This window comes from Panthera uncia (genome assembly GCF_023721935.1).
Source record: "Panthera uncia isolate 11264 chromosome B3 unlocalized genomic scaffold, Puncia_PCG_1.0 HiC_scaffold_1, whole genome shotgun sequence".
In the NCBI taxonomy this organism is placed as follows: domain Eukaryota; kingdom Metazoa; phylum Chordata; class Mammalia; order Carnivora; family Felidae; genus Panthera; species Panthera uncia.
The window spans coordinates 4,751,200-4,772,245 of NW_026057582.1; the positions used below are offsets into that span (position 1 = coordinate 4,751,200).

At 58.3% G+C, this 21,046-nt stretch overlaps 1 protein-coding gene across 3 annotated transcripts in view; it reads right to left on the bottom strand.

Annotated features, from left to right (window-relative positions):
- Positions 1-21,046, bottom strand: part of EVL (Enah/Vasp-like) — a 148,840-nt gene that overhangs the window by 30,379 nt on the left and 97,415 nt on the right. For all 3 annotated transcript variants that reach the window (XM_049612171.1, XM_049612169.1, XM_049612170.1), the window contains exon 3: positions 20,507-20,684. In XM_049612171.1, the coding sequence (XP_049468128.1) occupies positions 20,507-20,684 (178 nt within the window). The remainder of the gene's footprint in view (positions 1-20,506; positions 20,685-21,046) is intronic.

Consider the following 21,046-nt stretch of genomic DNA (forward strand, 5'->3'; position numbering starts at 1 on the left):
CCTACCGCCACACCTGTGGGCACAGTGGCTGTTCCTTCTGCCAGGAACACTCGCCTGCACTTCCCGGGACCCATAGAGCCCAGGTGAAGTGGGTCCCTGTCCCTGTGGAGCGTTCCCTGGCCCCTCAGGTGGCAGGGAGGGTAGCTTCCCCCTTGTCCCTTTGCTGCTCCTCTGTAGCGTCCTGTCCCTTTGTGCCCTAGGGAACGCGCCCACTGCCGATACCGGAGTCTCTCCACCGTTTACTCCGCTGGACTGCGAGCTTGAGGGCAAATCCCACGCCTGTACCTTCCTGTCCCAAGCACCCTGCGCAGGGCCTGGCGGGAAGCGCGCAGGGAACGTCTGTGTGGCCAGCCCAAACCTGGCGTCACACTCTCCTTCGGAAACGGGTCGGCCCCTCTCAGTAGAGCAATGCTAATCTCCCGGGTCCCGGGCAGGCTTACCGCTCTGCCCTCTACCGGTCTCCAGGGAATGCCGGCCCTGGGGGGAAGCTGCCCCTCAGCTCTGCCTCCCTGCGCTGTCTAGGCCTCAGCCTCGCGCTCTCCTGAGTGGGGGTCTCCGGCTCAGGCTCGCCCCCAGGAGCCGTGTTTGCAGATGGAACAGCAGGAAGCCCTCCCGTGCCATCCCTGAGCCGGGAACCCTGCGGGTCCCACCAGTTCCCGTGGGAAATCCTCACTTTCGGACCCGAGGCCTCCTATGCTCTAACGTGCCGGCAGCCCCCAGCCGCCGCCTCCAGCACCCTCTTTCGCTAGCCGGTGACTTTCCTGGGCTGGGCCCCACCTGCCTTTCCCTCCTCCCTCTTTGTTTCCCTGGGCGGTAAGTGCAAATACGCAAACACACAACTCTATAGGGACGACACCGGACTTCAAGGAATGTGGCACACGCTGCCTAGGAGGGTCCCCTGAAGGCCGGCCCATCGTCTCCCCGCTCCATTCCTCCCCGATGCAGGGCTCACATGGTCCCATCTGTCCAGATCCTTTCCGCAAGCCGCTGACATCCGTTCTGCAGGTCTTTGGGACCTTGGGCTGGCCGGTCACAGTCCCTCTTTGGGACTGCATTTCCCTGCCTGTGGGGCTGCACTGGGGAGGTGGCATCACAGTGCGGACAGCGGCCCCCACCCCTGCCCGGAGCGTGTGGACTAGAGGCACTGGCAGGTGAATGCGGCCCCGGCTCTGTCACTTATCCCTGGCCGTGGGCACGTTACGGTAACTGTTTTCTTATCTGAAAAATAATAAAAGGCACCCACCACTTGTCTTGGAGCGTGGGGGTCAAAAACTCGTTCGCGTCAGCCTAGACTCTGATACGGTGCGGCCCACCGAGGCCGTTTCCTTTCCGTCTTAGCTAGTCCCCAGTGAGTAACATTTTTGTGTCCGTGAAAGTCTCACAACGCATCCCAGAGGTGGTGTTATCATTACCCCATCTTGCAAGGGAGGCCCAGAGACATCAAAAACCTGCCTACATCACATGAGCGAGTGACAGAGTCAGAACCGGGACCAGGACCAGCACCGGGACCGCGGCTTCCACCCCCACGCTGCCCCGCTCTCCCCTCTACAACGGTCACACCGTGTGGACTGCCGGAGCAGAGGCCGCCAGGGACAGGCTCTCTCCTTGGCATTTAGTCAGAAAGCCAGCTCACGGCCTGCTGCCAGCAACGGGCCACTTCTACGCAAAAAGCAGTGCGTGTTAGGGGTGCCTGGGTGGCTCAGGTCACGATCTCACATTTGTGAGATCGAGCCCTGCGTCAGGCTCTGTGCTGGCAGTGTGGAGCCCAGAACCTGCTTGGGATCCTGTGTCTCCCTCTCTCTGCCCCTCCCCTGCTCGCGCCCACTCTCCCAAAAATAAATAAAAACAAACACAGTGGTGCCCGCCAGGAAAAAGCAGCCACACAAGCTCAGGCTGCAGATTCAGAGGACCCCGGGGTTAATTCTGTTTCAGCTTCGGCGTTTCCCTGACTTCCACCTGGATGGGACCTGCGGCCTTTCACACCCAACAGCAGGGCTCAGCCTGACCTGCCTGCTTCCAGCCGCTGGTGCCCCAGGAGGCCGGTGATGCAGCCCCGGTCCCAGCGTTTGCACAAGGGAGAGCAAGGACACGTGCCAAAACACAGACAGACAGCTGAACCTGAGCACTGCTTCTGCAGTCGGCCTTTCTGGGCTGGTTCCTCCATCTTGGCCGATACGGCTCCGTTGGCCCTCTACAACCTAGCTCGTTAACTGTTCAACAAGCACTTATTCCCAATTTCTTACTCTGAAGGAGGCAAGCAATGGAGGGAAGTTATTTCTAGACCAGGTCACATAGGAACATCCCGGTAAGGGCGCCTGGCGCGGCTGATCTTCAGCTGTGCCTGAGACTCCGAGGTCAATGCCGGCAGGGTCAGCAGGACCCCCACCCCAGTCACTCGCGTGCTCTGCTTCTGAGGCCGGTCCCCTCCGCCCTCTGCTCCTACACTGAAATGGGCTCCCACACTTGCAGCCGGCCCTTCCAACTGGGGGCGGGCACCCCAACAGCTTGGTGGCACTCCGGCGGTACGCGGAGGAACGGAGAACACAGACCACCGGGAGCGTCAATTTTACTGAAAGGTAAGTAATTCAAAACAAGGAAATAAGCACAGATACATCGAGGAGCAGGACATGAAATCCACGTGAGTCTGGAGTGTCTTCGGGCCACACCGCAGCCCACTCGGTGGCGGGGGGGGCAGGGGAGGCTCCTGGCCGGTGCTCACGCCCACCCGCGTCCTCGGAGCCCGGCACTTCCTGAAACGTTTCGGTCTTTCCTGCCTCTCTCTGGTGGTCCCTTTGCTGGTGATGCGGCACGTCCCCCCTTGTGCCCCACGGGCCCACCTCCTCTGAGGCCTGCTCTGGGGCATCCACAAGGCACCCCTGACATCCTCATAGGGAACATTCCTCCTGTGAGCCTGACCCGGCCTGGCGCCCCGGCTGCCTTCTGTTCGAACGGAGCAGGTGCCTGCCTGCGCCCCTGCCGGGCTCTGAGCACCTGCGTCACAGAAACACCCTGTATTTATGCTTCCGCGTCACCGTGTGGAATTCTCAAAACAAGGTGACAAGCTGTTATTATCACTCTGTGTGACAGATCAGAAAAACAGAGATTCAGAGGCGTGATCACCCATCTAGATCGGTAGTCAAGTTGGGTCAAGATTCCCGGGAATCACGGCTACACCTTTCTGCCGCCCCAAATAGGGCCCGCGCGGCTCAGAAGCGGGGAGATAGGCAGGGGCGCCGTCAGCGCACGGTGGTTACGGAGGCCAGCCGTCAGAGCAAACCGTCACCGACTTCGTCTGGGAAGAAGTCAGAGCGGCACAGGGGCGGGGCGGCCGGAGCCGATGTGCCCAGGCCTCGGGAAGCCGCAAGCCAGCTGGGAATCTGCTGGGCCCCTGCTGAGAGCCACGGCTCCCGGGCAGAGATCGCCAGGCCGTGATTCCTCGCCTCTGAGGATGTGGTTGGCAGGGAGAGGAGGCTGTGAAGGCCTGGGCCTTGGGGGCTGCTTCCTGACCGTCCAGGGGAAGGCCTACGCCTTACTGTGCTCAAAGCCGTCCCTGAAGTCCTGGCCGTGCCCATCCCCAGCCTCACCTAGTCTCCCACAGAGTCCAGGATGCGCAGCGCCCCCGTGGAGAACTCCGGCAAGTCTCTGGGCCTTTGCACCTGTGGCTGCCTCTTTTCAGAACCGCTCCTCTCTCTTCTCGCTGGCAGACTTTTATCCACACTTGGAGACCCAGATCAGGCTTGCCCCCCACAGAGGCTTTCCCGACGGCCCCGTCCCCCTACCTCAGCCCGCGAGCCAGGCCTGTTCTCTAGGCTCCCACAGGCCCTGTGCTTCCCACCTGCCACAGCGCACTGCCCAGTTTCCCTTCTCCATCTGACCGGGCCCCAGGAACACAGGAGCCTACCTTTCTCATCTCTGCGTGCTGGGTGTCCCGCCCAGCACGGACGCCCCGCAAACGTCTGTCCGCTCACTTATCACACAAGTATCACCGTGCCGGGCGCACACGCTGCTGTCCTGGAACTGACGCACCCAGGACACGCACGGAGCAGGAACACAGCAGGGGAGAGACAGGTGACGACCAGCGGATGTGTGAGCAGAGGTGGGAGGGAAGGAGCCACAGGCTACGCGGAGGGAAGAATATTCCAGGCCGAGGGACATCAGGTCTAAGGCCCGGCGTCAGGAGCAGGCGTGGCATGCTCGGGGACGCAACGAGGAGGCCAAAGTGACCGGAAGGGAGTGAGGCAGAGCGGGAGGAGGTGGGCTCGGAAGGCGCCAGGGCCGAGTGGTCTGTGCAGGCCTTGCTTTGGATTTGGGTCCGGTTCTGAGCAAGACTGGACGTCCCTGGAGGGTCCCGAGCAAGGGCTGACCCGACCCGAGCTAGACTTGAGAAGGTTCATCTGCTTGCATATGAACACGGACTATCACGGGCTCGGCGTAGAAGCAGACAAATCAAGCAGGTGTCTACTGCGAGAACCCCGTCGCCTGCTGAACGAACATAACGGGTGAATGAGGGCAGGCCGCAAACAGGCAGGGGACAGGGCCTCAAATGCTCACACCCTGTCCCCTCCAGAAACTGCAAGCTGTGCCCCAAGTTCAGCACTTGGGTTTGGGAGTCCTTGTGACCGTTACTCACTAAGATAACCTGAGCTGGCGCTTATCCGGTACGAGCTACACTTGGCAGAAGGCTAACCTGTGAAGTTATCGTTCTTGAGGAAAGAAACAGACACCAGGTGAGAAAAAGAAACGGGATGCTAGTGAGTTTTTGACTTACTCAAAAGACCCAGGCTTTTGGCCATAAAGATGGGCCAGGCCAAGAGCCCATAATAGTCAACCCAGATCGAGCTGGGTTATGATGGAGAGAGCCTGGAGGCCACCAGCTGAGCCAGGGGCTCGGCTCTTCTGACAGGCACTCTGGTCTGATGGGAGAGACAGGGACTGGCGATCAGGAGGCTGTGGCTATGTCCCTCCCCAACGTGGCCTGGGGCAAGTCACATGCTGCTGTGAGCCCTCGTTTCCTCATCCCTAAAGTGGGGACAAGAATCCCTAACGTCCCCCTGACGGTCGCAGAGGCCGCGTGAAGACCCAGTGGGACGAGGAAGAGGGTGGCGTGTGGGAAGGGGTCACGTCCTCTCCTCGAGGAGCGGGGCCCCACGTCTTCTCCCACACCAGTCGTGCCCCTGCCCTCGTTGAGGGGCGAGGTCCTAGGACGGCGTCGGGGGACAGGGTGCCCCAGGGACGACGACACCACACTGGCATCCCCGGGGCGCTTCACAGCTGACGGATCACATCGTGAAGAGGGAACTGGGGCGGGGGGGGGGGGGGGGGGGGCACGGCGGCCGGCTCGAGGCGCACGGGCAGGAGCCGGAGAGGCAGGCCGCGCGCCGTGCCAAGCGCTGACCGGGCACCGTGTGCAGGCCGTAGCTACGGGAAACCGAGAGCCCCAAAGAAATCTCCCCATTAGCGTTCGGGAGAGAATCCTGGGGCCATGGGCAGCCGGCCTTCCTCCTCTAGGAGGTGAACTGCAAACGAAGCAGCAGCTCTTTAAAGGGAGATAACGGCGGGGTGTCTGGAAATCGGGGGCCCCCAAGAGGGATACAGAGTGCCGTCAGTGTGCGGCGGGAGACCCCGACGTCGGGTGGACCCTCTCCCGGAGCCTGGATTTCAAGTCCCAAACCACCGAGACCCGCCCCACCCTCCTCGTTGGCTGCTCCCGGCTCGGTCCCACCGTGCAGCCGGCGCGGCCCCGGCTCCCTCTCGGCCCCGCGTTCCCGAACACCCGGGCCGTGCGGCCCGACCTCCCTCTGCGTCCCAGAGCAGGGCCCTCAGCGTCACCTCAGGAGGTGATGTCGTTAGCTGACTTTTCAAACACGCATAAAAAGCGAGTAACTTCAAACGGTTACAGTAATTCACGGGTGACAAGGCACTTCACACACGCCGTGTCACGTCACCCTCCCGACAACCCTGTGAGGTAGCTGCGATGAGCCCGTCGCACGCGTGGAGAAACGGTCCCAGAAAAGCGCGGCGACTTGGCCAAGGGCACACCCTCGGCACAAACCGTGCTCCGGCCCAGATCCGCCCGACTCCACGACCGACGTGCACACGCCTCAGGGCCACCAACGGCTGTAGGTCCGTGAACACGAGGCTGCTGGCCGGGGAAGGTGCCGTCCTTCGCTTAGGGCTGGTGGTAGGCGGGCCAAGGTGACGGGTGCGATTTCTGTGTGAGACAATTCTATTTGCCATGTCCCTCAATCACAGATAGCACCCCTCACCTTGTGCCCAGTTTCACAGGCTTGCGAGCGGTGCTGGTTCGGGAGCGCCGTCTTGGTCTGCAGAGGGTGGCGTGATGGCAGGAAGCGTCAGGCTACGCGAGGCACGCAAGACAGACACGGGGGCGAGGTGGCCAGCTCACCCACTCACACGCCCAGAGGTGTCCGTCCTTCCTCAGGGTGCTGGAGACGTGAAAAGCAAGGTGCCTGTCCTCGAGGGGCTCACAGTCTAAGAACCAGTGGGACAGAGGACTGCGTGTTCAGAGCCGGGGAGCGAGCCCCGAGGTCCCCTGGGGCGCCTGGAGGCTCCCCAAGCACAGGACCGTGAAGGAGGGGCAGGCCAGCAGCACACAGACGAGGAACCACAAGCAGGGCAGCGCGGACAGGGGACAGCATGGCACAGGCCGGGGAGGGGCTTATCAAACTGACCCCGGCTGTGCAGAAAGGTCACGTTGGAAGCACCGGCAGGAAGGACAGGTTGAAGAAGGGAAGAGAGGCTGACCACTTAGGGTCCTGCTACAAGCCTGCAGGGGACAGACAATGGGTGCGTGGGCTGAGTCAGGGATGCGTCCCGGGTTGGGCACAGTGCACACCTGCATCGGCGTGAACTGTCCAGGGCAATCGAGCATGGCATTGGGGGCCTGCACTGAGTCCCAAGACCCGGCCAGCCCCTGGGTCCTGATGTGCTCGCTCAACCTGGCACAGAGACGGCAAGAGCTCTGAAGTTAGTGTGCTGGTTTCTGAGGGTCCGGAGACAAACAGGACACTTAATGACATCCAACCTGACTGGATTCCCATGTTGGAACAGTGGTGTAAATCTTGGTGACAGAGGCAGAGGTGAAGCACGGGGCATTGGGGTGGATGAAGCTCCCACGCTGGCTGGAGAGGCTTCATCTGAGGGACAACTTTCGGACAGGAGGAGTGGGGCCTGAGCGTGTGGGGCGGCGAGCGGGGGCCACAGCAGGGGCCTTCCGGGAAGCATCTTGAGCACAGAGGCTAGTCAGGAAGCGGCCACCAGAGGGCAGTCGTGGAGATGGGGGGGGAGGGGGGAGGGACAAGGGAAGACGCAGGTCTTTCAGGTAGGGCCATGCCGGCCTAGGTTCTTGTGTCTCAAGTGAGGCAGAAAGTGCCAAGGGCCTGAGCAGGCGGGAGAGGAACACAGCCAAGGGTTTTTCTGTAGGGGAAGAAGGTCGGTCCTTTTCCACAGGAAGGTTTACGAGAAGTGAAATTCAGCCCCGAGCGTAAGAGGCTGGGAGGTGGCCCGGTGTCCGAGTGTGAGAGGCCGGGAGGTGGCACGGCGTGAAGAACCAGGCCTGCCTCCACGAGGAGGTGTGACCGGGAGCCGCCCGCTGGGGCTCCTTCCCGTGCCCGTGTGGCTGTGGCACCGCGTACTGATTAAGGACGCGGACGCTGGGCAAACGCCGCTCATCCCGCACCAGGGCCGTCACCTCTTGGAATGTACCAGTGACGTTATTACAAGCAAACCGGGAAAGAAAAGGATATTCTGTCACATTCCTTGAGGCCAACGAAAATACGTCGTGTGTTTTAATTCCCTCCGTGTGGATTTCCACTAAGCTACCACGTTTTTCTTTTTCTTTCTCTTTTTTTCAGAGCCCAAAAGGGTACAATGGATAAAGAGAATGACTCTGGCTGCAGCAGGGCGAGGTCCCTGGCATACCTGTCTGGACCCTTGGAACTCCTCAGAATGACAGTTCGAGATTCCACCATTCCGCCCAGGAACTGTCGACAAAGTTGCCTTCGACTGTGCCGCTTCTGTCCCCGCCCCTGCCCAAGCCCCCCACACCAGGCTCTGCCATTCCGGGGCGCTCCCGGGTCTGGACGGCGCCTCAGGCCTGCGGAGGAAATCTGCCTGCTAGCACTGACGGGGGTACGCGAGGCGTGAACTCATTTCCAGACCGCCAGCCTCCAGATCCTGCCATCAGCACCGCACTCTGCTGGACGCCCTCGACCTCATTTGAGATCAAGGTGAGGTGGCGTCACCGCCTCATTCTCCACAGGAAGGGACTGCGGCTCGGAGACCTGGCCGGGAGGAGACGGCCTGCCCTACAGTGGCCGGGCTGCTCCCGGCTCCTACCCGGGGCTGCAGCTCTGAGTTACCGCCTGCAAATGGCCGCTGTCCCAGGCAGCCCGTCCTGCTACGGAAGTCCAGGCGCTGGGACACATGTATTCCAGTCCACCCCCTGGGGAAGAGGCTCCTTCCTTCAGTCCTGGGTACGATGACTGCCCAGGAAGTGTTCGTGGGCCCCAGCCCCCGGTGATCTGTGTGCAAGGCCTCACATCCACTGTGGGGGTTCTGCCTCGGTCACAACGTGAAGGTGACCCAGCTACCCCTGTCACTCCCTACTGGGAAAGGCTGTGACTTTGGGGTGAGTTGGAGGTTGCTGGATCTTCTGATTTGGAAAGTTTCTTGGGGTCTTAGTGGGAGTTTGAGAAGTGAACCTTCTGTTTTGGTCTGGGGTCTCCCCACTCTGCCCTGAGTTAATAGTAGGAAAGGTGAGGCCACGCGAAGGTGCAGTGAAGGATTCCGTGGCTCCTTGAGGCAAGAACGTGGAAGGGCCTGAGGCACCCGGGTGGCTCAGAAGGTTAAACGTCCCAACTTCAGCTCCGGTCATGATCTCACGGGTTCTTGAGCTCGAGCCCCGCATGGGGCTCTGTGTTGCCCGCTCAGAGCCTGGAGCCGGCTTCGGATTCTGTGTCTCCTTCTCTCTCTGCCCCTCACCCACTCCCGCTCTGTCTCTCTCTCTCAAAAAATAAACATTAAAAAAAAAAAAAAAAAAAAAGAACATGGAAGGCCCTGCCAGCAAGGGCAGGCTGTTCTACCACTGGGAAGGTCAGACTGAAAGTCATCAGAATCAAAAGGGGAAACCATGGACAGACGAAGCTATTCTCAAGCCCTCGGGAGCATGGACTGTCACGTCTCTCCACTCTCTTCCAAAAGAACCCTTGGTCCTTGGTCCCAGAGAAAATGCTTTTTTTTTTTAAGTTTATTTATTGATTTTGAGAGAAGAGAGAGCATGAACAGGGGAGGGACGGAGAGAGAGAGAGAAAGAGAATCCTAAGCAGGCTCCACACTGTCAGCGCAGAGCCCGATGTGGGGCTCGAACTCATGAACTGTGAGATCAAGACCTGACTGAAATCAAGTGGGATGCTTAACCGACTAAGCCACCCAGGTGCCCTGGAAAACTCTTTAAAAAAAAAAAATTTTTTTTTAATGTTTATTTTTGAGAGAGAGAGAGAGAGAGACAGAGTGTGAGCAGGGGAGGGGCAGAGAGAGAGGGAGACACAGAATGTGAAGCAGGCTCCAGGCTCTGAGCCGTCGTCACAGAGCCCAACGCGGGGCTCGAACCCACGTACTGTGAGATCATGACCTGAGCCGAAGTCAGGCGCTTAGCCGACTGAGCCACCCAGGCGCCCCAGGAAAACTCTGTTTTAGGAAGGAACGGGTGTGTCAAACCTGGGTCTCCAGGGCTCGGGGGGAGACCTCGGGCACAGCCCCAGCTCTGCCCGTGACTCTGTGTGTGACCTGCGGTCCCCTCCCCTCACCGGGCCTCAGTTCTGTCATCTGTAAAATGACAGTTTCATGGTGCCCAAGGTTCTCTCCAGGTCCCCACTCCTCGGCCTGCCTGGGCCTCAACCATCTGCCTCCCACACCAGCAGCGGCTTTGAGGAGGGAGCTTTTCTCAAAAGTTCACTTCCCCGGTGGCTGGATCCCCTCAGCTTGGGGTCCTTGTTTCAGGTGTTCCTAGAGCCCTGCGGTCCCAGAAGAGCGGGAGACGTTTGTGGTATGTTAAAAGAGAACGGGGTGCAGTGTGACAGAAGAGTGCTGGCCCTGGGGACGAAAGATGCAGCAGGGCTGGGGGAAGCCGGGAGCAAAGAGGCTGCATTCACGGGACACCTGCGAGTGTCTCGGGCAGGAAGCGTGTCTGGCACTCCTCCGACAACCGATGTGCTACTGTACCCATTTTGCAGATGGAGTGACTCGTGCCAGGCAGTGGAGTAGAAATCGGAGCCAAGCGGAAACAGCACACCCAGAGAGCACGGAAGCTCCCTGCCCCGTCCCCCCACCTTGTCCTGTGCTCTCCCCGTCGGGTCCTCCCCGAGTTACACCCTTTCTATTAGGCCTGTTCTCTCGTAAGTAAAACCTTTTCCTGAGTTCTGTGAGCCACTCTTGAAAATTAATCAAACCCGGGGAGGGGGGTAGTTGCCTGTTGGCCAGACGCACAGGTGACAACCTGGGCTTGACTGGCATCAGAAGTGAGCGGCGGGCCGCCTCGCGGGACTGAGGCTTAGCCTGCGGGGTCTGACGCCATCTCCCGGTAGACGGTGTCGGGACCGAGTTAAGCTGCAGGGTTCCCTGCTAGCATCGCAGAACCGCTTAGCTGTGGAAACCACACACCGCTGTGTCAGAAGTGAAGGACCGCGGGCAGAGGAGACACGAAGGAGTAAGACAGGAGTGGCCTTCCTTCAACCAAACGGACATTCTTCCCGCTATGCCATGTGGCTCCTACCACACCTCCTGGTGTCCGGATGAGGAGAGGGGAGGGTGCTAATGCAGCTTCTCCTACTGACTGGCCAAGTGCTTGCTCCCTAGGGCCCTCTGGGGCTCAGTTTCCTCAGCTGTAAGATGGGCACAGACATGGCGCTCTCTCCCTGGCCGGCCCTGCCACGTGACAATCAAATGAGACCGGCAGATGTGATCAAGAAGGAGACTGAATTTTGGGGCGCGTGGGTGGCTCAGTCGGTTGAGCGGCCGACTTCGGCTCAGGCCATGATCTCGCGGTCCGTGAGTTCGAGCCCCGCGTCGGGCTCTGTGCTGACGGCCCAGAGCCTGGAGCCTGCTTCAGATTCTCTCTCCGACCCTCCCCTGTTCATGCTCTGTCTCTCTCTGCCTCAAAGATAAATAAACATTAAAACAGAATAAAAATAAATTAAAAAAAAAAAAGGAGACTGATTTTTACAGAACTTCTGGCCCATCCATCCAGCCTCAATGGCCTCTTTCTATTATAAACTTTTTATAACTCCCTGGTATCTAAAGTGAAAGTCATAGACTATATAACACACCTGCATAAATTAGAAGAGAAGTAACGCCTTCGGCGTACTCTAAGGGAGAGAGAGAGGAGGAAGCCAGAGTAAGGTTCACACAGCAGGATGTTAAAGCGCAGACGTGGCCCCGCCGGCCAGACGCTTACACCTGCCCACAGACTCACGGTGGCAAAGGGGAGCTGCGGGCATGGCGGACAATCTCACAAGTGACAGCGTTTCCAAAGCAGAAAGCAATTCTTGGTGACGCTATAGACAAACCAAAGCACGTTTTCTTTGGAAGGGGGTGGTAGTTGCATTCCTGGAGAATCCAGCACACTTTTAAACCTGGGTGAGGGAAAAAGGAGCACTTTTTCTTAAAACAGAGCTAAGTTCTGACTCAGATCCTTGCGTTCTCTTACCTCCATGTGCTCGGAGGGACACGTACAAGCGATCCTCGTGTAGGACCCGCCTTGTCACCACAAAGCCGTGCAGCCCTCCCCACCCCTGCCCACCGAGCCAGCCTCTCCGCTGTCCTCCTCGCGTGCTGAGAGGCACACGGGTCACCCACCTTACAGACGGAGACATCCGGGCCCAGAGGAGGGAAGTGATGGGGCCGCACGCCGGTAAGTGTCACGCCAGGCCCAGTACCACGGCCTCTCAGTCCCTGAGCAGATCGCAGCTCACCCATCACCACACAGAGGGGGCTGCGATCGGCCACTAGCTGGTGAGAGACCTCGGGGGACAACCGACACTCCATGCTTCACACGTGATCTCCACAGAGATCACCGAGCCTCACCGAGGCCACACAGCGAACGGCGGAACCGGGACCGGAGCCAGGCCTCCTGAGTCCCAGCCCAGAAGAACACAACCTGGGGACTCTGTCCCTCGCAGAAGGCGGACTCCCTGAGCTCTAGCTGTGTGTCCCTCCCACCCCGCCTGAGTTCCGGGGGGAGCGGTGACTGAGGCGGGGTGCGTGTGCAGGGCCAGGATGCTGGTGTGGCTGCCCAAGCAGGAGGCAGTGGGTGTGGCAGCAGGTAGGAGGCTGGGCTGCAGCACGGCCCACGGAGGGCTGGGCTCTCCAGAGCCCGGGGCTCCCCCGCGTCTGCATCTCCCGTCAGCCACAAGAGCAGCTCCACGGTCAAATCGGAGTTCTGGGGAAAAACCTAAACTGAGTATCTCTAAGATCCTTCTCATCTTTAAGCTTATTTCTAAGTACAGATAAATATAAGCTCAATGAGGGAGCAAGGTACCCACCTGTGTGGTTTTTCCAAGGGAACAGCCACCCTGCTTTCCCAGGGAACTGCTGTGAATCATTCAGGGAGATGCTCTCTCCGCCGAGCACCTGACTCCCAAAGCACAGGGTAAAGATCATAACTGTTCCTGCTCCCGTTTCTATTACTTTTAACGCACAGGTACTTCACCTCACCATAACGGGAGCTTCGCAAGGTTATGAGAAGCTGTCCACGAGAAAAGGGGAAAAAAGGGAGGCGAGAGCCACAGGGGACTAGACCCTGCAGCGGCCCGGAGCACTGTCCCTCGCTGGCGGCACGGCTCTTCTGCAGACACGCACCTGCTGCCGGGGCAGGCGGCATCACATCCCCCGGGGTTTTCACAACCAAACCAAGAGGTCAGCTCCTCAGTCAGGAGCCGCGACAACTGGGAAATAGCTCACAGTCCGGGACAGAGCCATCAGCATGAACAAATAGGAGAAAAGCAGCACCAAAGCCAGGGATCTGATCAACAGCGAGAAGTAACGACCGAGAGTTCGACAGGGAGGGAGGAGATTTAAACAACCACCACTGAACAAACAGGGGAACTTGAAGAGTAAAGTCCTCTGGGGCCAAGGAACGCAGAGGCTGATAACAGCCCCCGTGAAAAGATCACAGTGGGTTTCACAAGAGCGCACGTTTACGGGGCACGTACTGTGTGTTCTGGGCACTGTACAGGGATGAGGGCAGCTAATCCAGGACGACTCGTGAGGCGTGGCGTAGGACAAACATCCACCCTTTGCAGTTCAGGAGGCTGCGCGCAGAGAGGTCAAGCAGCTTGCCCCCCCTCCCCACCCCCCCCCGCGGACGTGTGTAACTCCCGTACCATTCACGCGTCCGCAGCCCGCGGCACTCGGGGCCGTGGACCCCGGGCTGTGAATGCAGAGATGGGTAACAGGCGACCCCTGCTCTCAGGGCGGGGCAGTCGGGCACTTAGCGCTCCACAGCGTGTTGTGGGTGCCGTGAGTGCGGAAGCACCGAGAAGGTGCTGGGGTGCCCTGGGAACAGGGGCCTCTCACAGCAGCCAGGCTTGAGCATTACAGTTGGCAAGGGGAACGTGAACAGGGGAGCCCTGGGAGTACAGAAAGTGGGGTGCGAGGCCCAGATCGGGGAGGGGGCGTCGTGGTACACAGAAGTTCCAGGGAGAGGGAAAAAGGAAGCACACAGGAAGCACAAGGAAGGAGGAAGGAATAAAGAGGGGCCGGAGGAGGGAGCCAAGAAGGTAGAGGGGGCTTCCGAGAGGAGGGCTGAGCTGGACGGGCAGGGCAGGGAGAAGCAGAGACGGAAAGAAACGTCCTCAGGGAGGGAGCAACAGCTGAAAAATGTTGGCATCCGACTCCTGTGAGGTCTAGATTTGCCCTTGGCTATGTGCCCTTGTGCCGGCTGCATATTCTGTGAGAAGACCGCAGCTCATCGAAAGGCTCCCCGTGTGCCTTTCGTGTCACTTTTGGCATCCTTTCTTTTTAAAACTATTCCTGAGAAAATTTTAAATGGTACCTTTTCCAGCCTCCTCAAACCCCAGAGCCACGGAATCCCGCCTCTCTCGGTTTCAAAGCAGGGGCAGTAGGACGGCGGGTTCCAGGAGCAGCAGACAGCAGGGAAAGACGCTGGTCAGATGTGCCCGGCAGTGGGGGAAGGCGTGAGAGGGGCCTGTGCTAACTGGGAAACCATCCCACTGGCCAGCTTCTGGAAGCATCTGGGCCTTTTAACTCTCACACCTCCCTTCCCTCCTGTAAGAAGCCAGATGAAGGAACAGCCCAGGAATCTCTCTGTGACTGGCCAGCATGATTCTAGACGCTGAACTTGAAGCAGTTCCTCGAGTGGAAGGAGTGGTGCAGAGAATGAAAGAGACGCAAGAGAGGGCTTTCTCCCCTGGCTGTGCAGACACGAGGAACGACAACGCTTCCTAAGATACGGACGGCGCAGACGCGACTTCACCGCAGTCCGGTGGGGAGGGTGCACTTATTATCTATCACAAGCCTGTGTCACTGTATAGGGATGAGGGCAGCTAATCCAGGACGACTTGTGAGGCGTGGCATAGGACAAACATCCACTCTTTGCAGTTCAGGAGGCTGCGCGCAGAGAGGTCACACCACATGAGGCCACACTGCCTCCGTTCATTTGCCGAAGGAAACGCAAGAGCCTTTTTGTCATTCGAGGACGCACACACTTTGGGAGCGGGAAGCCACACGGATGTGCTCAGCCTCAGCCACGCTGTCCCGCACCTAGGACACGCACTGATGCAAATAATGGAACCGCGAAATCCCCGACGAACGGAAGGGAAACGTCCACGCGCACTGGCTAACAGAAACGCAAACTGGAACGAGGCGTTTTCCCTTGTCTTGTGTTTACTAGGATCAGCAAGAGTGCGACTGTCCAGTCCTGGGGAAGGCTGGGGCAGAGGATGACTGTCATATGCGCCGGGCAGAGCATCAGCTAGTGCACTCATTCTGGGAGGCATTTTGGCAAAATGTGCCCAAGCTCTAAAGATGTACACGTCGTCTGACTCAGAAACGTGCCCAAGAAGAAACCGGATGCACCTGCAAGATACCCAGCATACATACAAACACCCACGGGAACAAGAAGGCCCGCTGTTACCTGAAGGGGACAGCAGCAGAACGGTATCTCGTGGTGCATCTTCAAGGCACCCAATGCAATACTCTGGCCACCTAGATGGAGTGAAGATCTGACCATCTTGGCACACAGTAACACTCAGACGACAGTGCTGGGTGAGAAAGGGTTACAGACTGTACATACAGACTATCTCTGAGGAAGCTATTGGCTCACTTAGGAACATAAAACGTCTGGAAGGATTTATGGAGCGTCAACAGCACTCCTCTCTGGGTTGTAGGATTACAGGCAACGTTTGTTTGCTTGTATTTTCTACCCTCTGTGATAACCAAGGACCGACTTGCTCAGTGACTGCATGATGAGGGATCCTGCCTCCCGGGTGTGCTGGGCCCTTCGAGGGGGGAAGAGAACATTCCTCTGTTCTGGTTTCTGCACAGCGTCTCGCCCACCCCTAGTGACGGTCACAGGGACGTGGTCCATAAGCAGCGAACCAGAACTCAGTCCCGCCCGACACCGTACACAAAACTGCTAGGACGTACAGAGATCTTGATAGGTCCGTAGCCCTCCTTTCCCACATGGGGAAACCGAGGCCCATATAGAAGCATATAGGAGCAGTTGCCTATATAAGGCTACTGAGCTGTGAACTGCTATCTGTCGAGAGAATACACTGTCAGGGAGGGAAGCCGCACGGGGGCTGGGCTGGGCGTCCAAGCACAGCCTGTAAACATTACCCCCTGCCCGGAAGCTGGCTTTAACCAGGCAGTGGTGAGCTCCCCCTACAGACAGTGCACAGAGCGAGCCCGGGGGAGTGCTCCCTGGAGTCGATGGCAGCGACACAGGGGTCGTGACGATGCAGACTCACCCACACAGGGGCCGTGTCTTCAGCTGTCCTCCCGCGCTGTGCGCACTGCCCAGCCCAAGCCCCTGCCGTCCCCAGCGCGGGACCACCCGCTGAGGCAGGGCCATGGAAAAAACACTGGATTTCTAGCCAGAAGCCCCAAACCTGTGTCTCAGTTCCACCGGTAGGTTCTGGCAGCCACGTTCCCCTTTGTAACGGCCCGTGTCTTCGCCTCCCCATCTGAATAAATGTGTGTAACAGTGACTGGCCTAACTACCTCCTGGTAACAGAAGCCGAAATATAAGCACGTGAGAGCGCAAGGAGGTACTTCCTTAGCCAGACAAGGTCTTTCTGCAGCGCTCACCCCCCGAGGCTGTTTGATTAGTGGGAAGTTTCCTCGAGAAGGGCGGGGAAGGGGCACATGGGAGAGATGGCTAAAAAACAGAGCCTAGGCGTTTTAAAACAGAGTATAGACATTATTATTACTCTAACCATCATCTGTGTCCTCCAACTAGGCTGAAGAAGTGCCACTCTGAGTCCTGAACTTAGCACAGGCCCATCCTTGTCCATCACACCCTGTCGTGCAGACCGTATGGTCTGCGAGCCAAACTCTGTGAAGAACGGGGGCCAGCAACCTGCATGGACAACGGTGACCAGAGAGAGGCAGGAGCCTCCGTTTCCACCTACGGGGGGTGACACGGAGGAGTGCGCCTTCTCGCACAGAAGATAGCCGTGCGCTAGGAACAGACAGCTCCTCCCGCCCCCCAAAACCACCTCCAGATGTCGCTTCCTGCAGAAAAAGCCCTGATAACCCAGTGACTGACTGCCCTTGTCCACAGAGACAATCCCCAAACCCAGAGATTGTGGGTCCCAAGGGAACCCTAAGTGAGCTCTGCGCCCCTGTCCTCCTCCAGAAACCGAAGCCACCAAGCTCCAGGCGATTATTTTATGTAACTTGCTAAATTAAGTTCTCTAGGCTGGCCTGAAGTTGACCAGGCCATGAGTATGTGAACGTCACTGCTGCAGACAGACCGATGCTGTGGGTACCAAGGAACAATGTTAACAGGTCTTCCAAGGGTCGAGTGCCCGACCGTCACTTTCGTGCAGGCATTAGGCAGCAAAAATACTACTGGGTTGGGCCCATTCTTTCTCTAGAATAATCTTAAGAATCCCAGCCCTAGTGGGCCTCACTAGGTGGCGAGGCAGGAAGCCGCAAAGAAAGAGCGTGGGCTGTGGCTCCCTGCCGGCCTTTAGCCACAGACGGTGCGGACTGCTGAGCGAGTGGGTCCCAGCTAATCCTCTGGTCGCTTTCCTCTCTGAGCCTCAGCTTGTGAACCCAGATGCCATCCGGGCCCTCGTCTCCCAGGGCTGGCGCGAGAGTCGGGTAAGAGGAGGGGCGTGAAGACCATTCACTACCCGGTCCTCAGCATCTACCGTTTGCTCTGACGGGTGACCTGTTTGGATGCAGGCCTCTCGTGTCCGCCCGGCTCTCGAGACCCTGGAGGGACCACACTAGCGTCTGCCCACGGACGAGGAGGCGGAGGTGGGAACCGCCGAACAGGACCCATCCCGGGCAGACACAGAGTCTTAGAAAAGGCCACGGGCCGCAGATGCCTACCAGAGAGGGAAGGAGGGGCAGGTGAGCGCTTACGAGGCACCAGACACGACAGCGGGCCCTTGAGCCCTCTCCACAGCTCCGTGGCGGGACGCGTAACCTTACCTGACAAGGAAGGACGCCGAAGCTTACGGGAGATAACCACATTTCACAAGAACAAAAGGCAAAGAGCCAGTATTATTTGCGCTCTTATCACATTCCAGGCCCTGGATGCTAAGTGCTTTATAAACACTTTCAAAATGAATCTTCGAAACCACCCTGGGAAGGAGGGTTTACTATCCCAGGGCCACAGGTGGCGGAACAAAGACTTAATAGAAGATCTCACTGCCCCCGAACAAGTGCTTTTTCCGCTACCGCGAACCGCCTCCCACTGAGGGCGGGTAGGAAGGGACTGCCCGGCACACCGGGGATTTAACAGAAAACAGCACAATGTCTGGCAGCCGGAGGGCATCTGCAGTGGCTGCTGGTGTGGTAAGCGAGCTCTAAAAGGCTGAACCACGGAGAGGAGAAAGCGCGGAACCAGGTGGCAGGGCGCCCCGCGGCGACAAGGAACCAACGACAGAGACGAGTGATTGCCTGGATGAGTCCCTCACGCAACGTCGAGGGAGAGAAATCAGGCACCAGGGACACGCTATATGAAATACACACATAGCGAAGTTCAAACACAGGCAAACCGCTCTGTCGTCTCAGAAGCTGACGTCCCCCCTGCCCTTGGCGGGGAGGGGGAGGGACAGGGTCTCTCTGGGGACCTGCGGGCGGGGGGGGGGGGGGGGGCGGGGCAGGCACATACGCGTGTAAAAGCTCGCCGAGCGGCACACTTCCAGCTTCTGCGTGGTACCAGCAGGGGTCACACCGCAGGTGAAGGAGAAGCTAAAACCCTCCCGGCGCCACCAGATCTTCCACCAGAAGGTCACGCCTGCAGAAGCAGACGAACTGGGACAGGCCGCCACTTGTCACGGTGTGGGCTGTCAACGAGGCCACTCTCACCCGGTGACCCCACCCTCAGCCCAAGGCGGGCAGAGGAGCTCTGGGTTCCTCGCGGCCCTGCGTGAGCGACTTCCTCCCAACAGTCAGGGGCTCTCATCTGCCATCGAGGGTTGGTTAGCTGACTTCCCTGTGACCAGGGTGAATGTAATAAAGATTTAATAAAGCAACGAGTAGTTTTTATTTAAAGTAAGCACTTGCCTTGCAAGCGCCAGTTGTCTGATTAAGTCAAAACTTTGTCTCTGCCCCTCGACATAGCCATCTGAACAGATCGAATGAAGCTTAGCGCTCACATCCTGGGGCAGATGAGGAGGTTCGGATCGGAAACCTTAAACCCGGCTCACTTCACCACGAAGCACGAGGCTCTTCGGTTTAGGAGAGAGCGCTCTGCGGGTATGATTCTGCGTATGACCCATGGGAACATACTCAAGACGTCTTGTTTACTCAAAGAAAATTCTCCTAGAGTTTAAATTGTGCCCCAAAGCTGCAATCTGTCGGGCCCAATGGATACATAGAAGCCATCTCCCCCTGGGTCTTAGGTACCAAGCCCCTCCAGTTCCCACCCCGGCTCCGCCAGCCGCCACAGTGGTCGTAACACTGACAAACGCCAACACTGGGTGACGGATGTGTGTCAGGCAGCCTGCTAAGCATTTTAGACTCTGCGCGTTTAAATTTCAGAACCACCCCTAGAAGGTGCCCGGCCGGCTCAGTTAGTAGAGCGTGTGACTCTTGATCTCAGGTTTGTTAGCTCAAGCCCCACGTTGGGTGTGGAGCCTACTTAAAAACATAAAATAAAATCAAGTCTAAAAACAACCTTTGTCACCCCCATCTGACAGATAAGGAAACTGAGGCACAGAAAATGAAGTGACCTGTCCAAGGCCCGTCCCTTAGCTAGAATGTGGCAGAGCCACGACTCACACTGAATGGCATGACCCTAAGCCCTGTTCGTGACTAGCAGGCTCTACCAAGGTTAAGATCTCTGGCAAAGGGCAGGACCGTACCCGTGGGCAGCCAGACACCCACGCCTTAGAAAGCTTCTGTCTTCCCTCGGAAGCTAACACTGCCAATTTCTAATAAAAGCCACAAGTGTTTTTGCCCTGCTTAGAGACTTATGCTGGCATCACCCGGCCCCGCTCCCTCCTCCAGGCCCCCGGTGACCCCAAGTACCAAGCCCGCCCATCGTCTTCCAGGTCTTTGGGACTCTTCATCATGTGTGCCCGAGGCCCCAGAAACCCCGCAGGGGGCTCTCCTCGCACACGCCAGGCGTTCAGGCCTGGATGCCCTCGTCGTCCCTCTGCCCGACATGCCTGCTCCTCCTCTGCCTCGTGAGCCCCCTCACCCTTCAGAACCGCAGCCCAGATCTCCGCCCTGTGCCCCCTGCATACCTGGCCCACGCCCAGGGAGAGCACGTACGAGGCACCACATTGGCAGTTTAGGGATGTACCTACTCCAAGTGCCAAGTGGAGGGCAAGGAGGCCGCCTGCTCATTACTTACCTGTCCTGCCCAGCCAGTCCCTTATACTCAGTAAACATTTAGTAAAAGTTTATTGACCACAGGAATGAAGAATTCATGAATAAATCATGTATTTGTTCCCTCCCATCTCTGCTCAAGACGTGCTCTAGAATGCGGAAGTAAGATAATAAACATAAAACGTATCTGGACGCAGAGCTTCAGGAACGCACCAACACAGAGCAACATAGCTCACAAAAGGCAAGAAGACGTGCCCGTCTTCCTCTCTTCCTTCCAACTGTTAACATCTTTAATGAAACATCTTTAAATCCGGCAGCAGGCCTCTCTGAGGACCCACACAGCATCAGCCTGACGCGGCGGCGGGGCCGGGACACCAGACAGCCAGTGCCGTGGGAGGGTGCAGGTTGGGGGGGGGGGGGCCTCCGCCCCAGGCCAAGGCAGAGTCCCGCTTACCTCCTTCCTGGGAATTCATGATGTTCAGGGCAAACAGCATGGCATTGGAGAACGTGGTCGCCTCTTCCTTACTCGCGAAGTTTAAGCCGTATACCTGGCGGGCATCTCGCCACTGGTGGAAGGTCGGCGTTGCCTGATTGTACTTCAGCCCTTTCACGATTGAATAATTGATCACAACCTGGGGGGGGGGGGGGGGGGGGGGAAGACAGAGAAATGCGTGTAAATAAAAAAAAGGTAAGTGAGCTGGACACAGCAGCTCTGGGGCAAGGATAGTGTGTCCCCTGGGGCTACCAGGGGACACAGAGGCGGGGGTGGGGTGAGAAGAAGGGGACCGCGAGGCCAGGCAGCTTTCCAGTGTGATCTACGCAACGGCGAGGGTTTGAAAGCCAGCTGTTTCTTCTAGGTAAATAATTATGCTCCGGATGGGAGGCCGGAGCTGGGAGTCAGGTTCTCGGGGTCCAGGTGCCGGTCCTCGCTCACAGCCACACCCCCTACAGCGGTCACTTCTCTGGGGCTCAGTTTCTCCAATTATAAAATGGG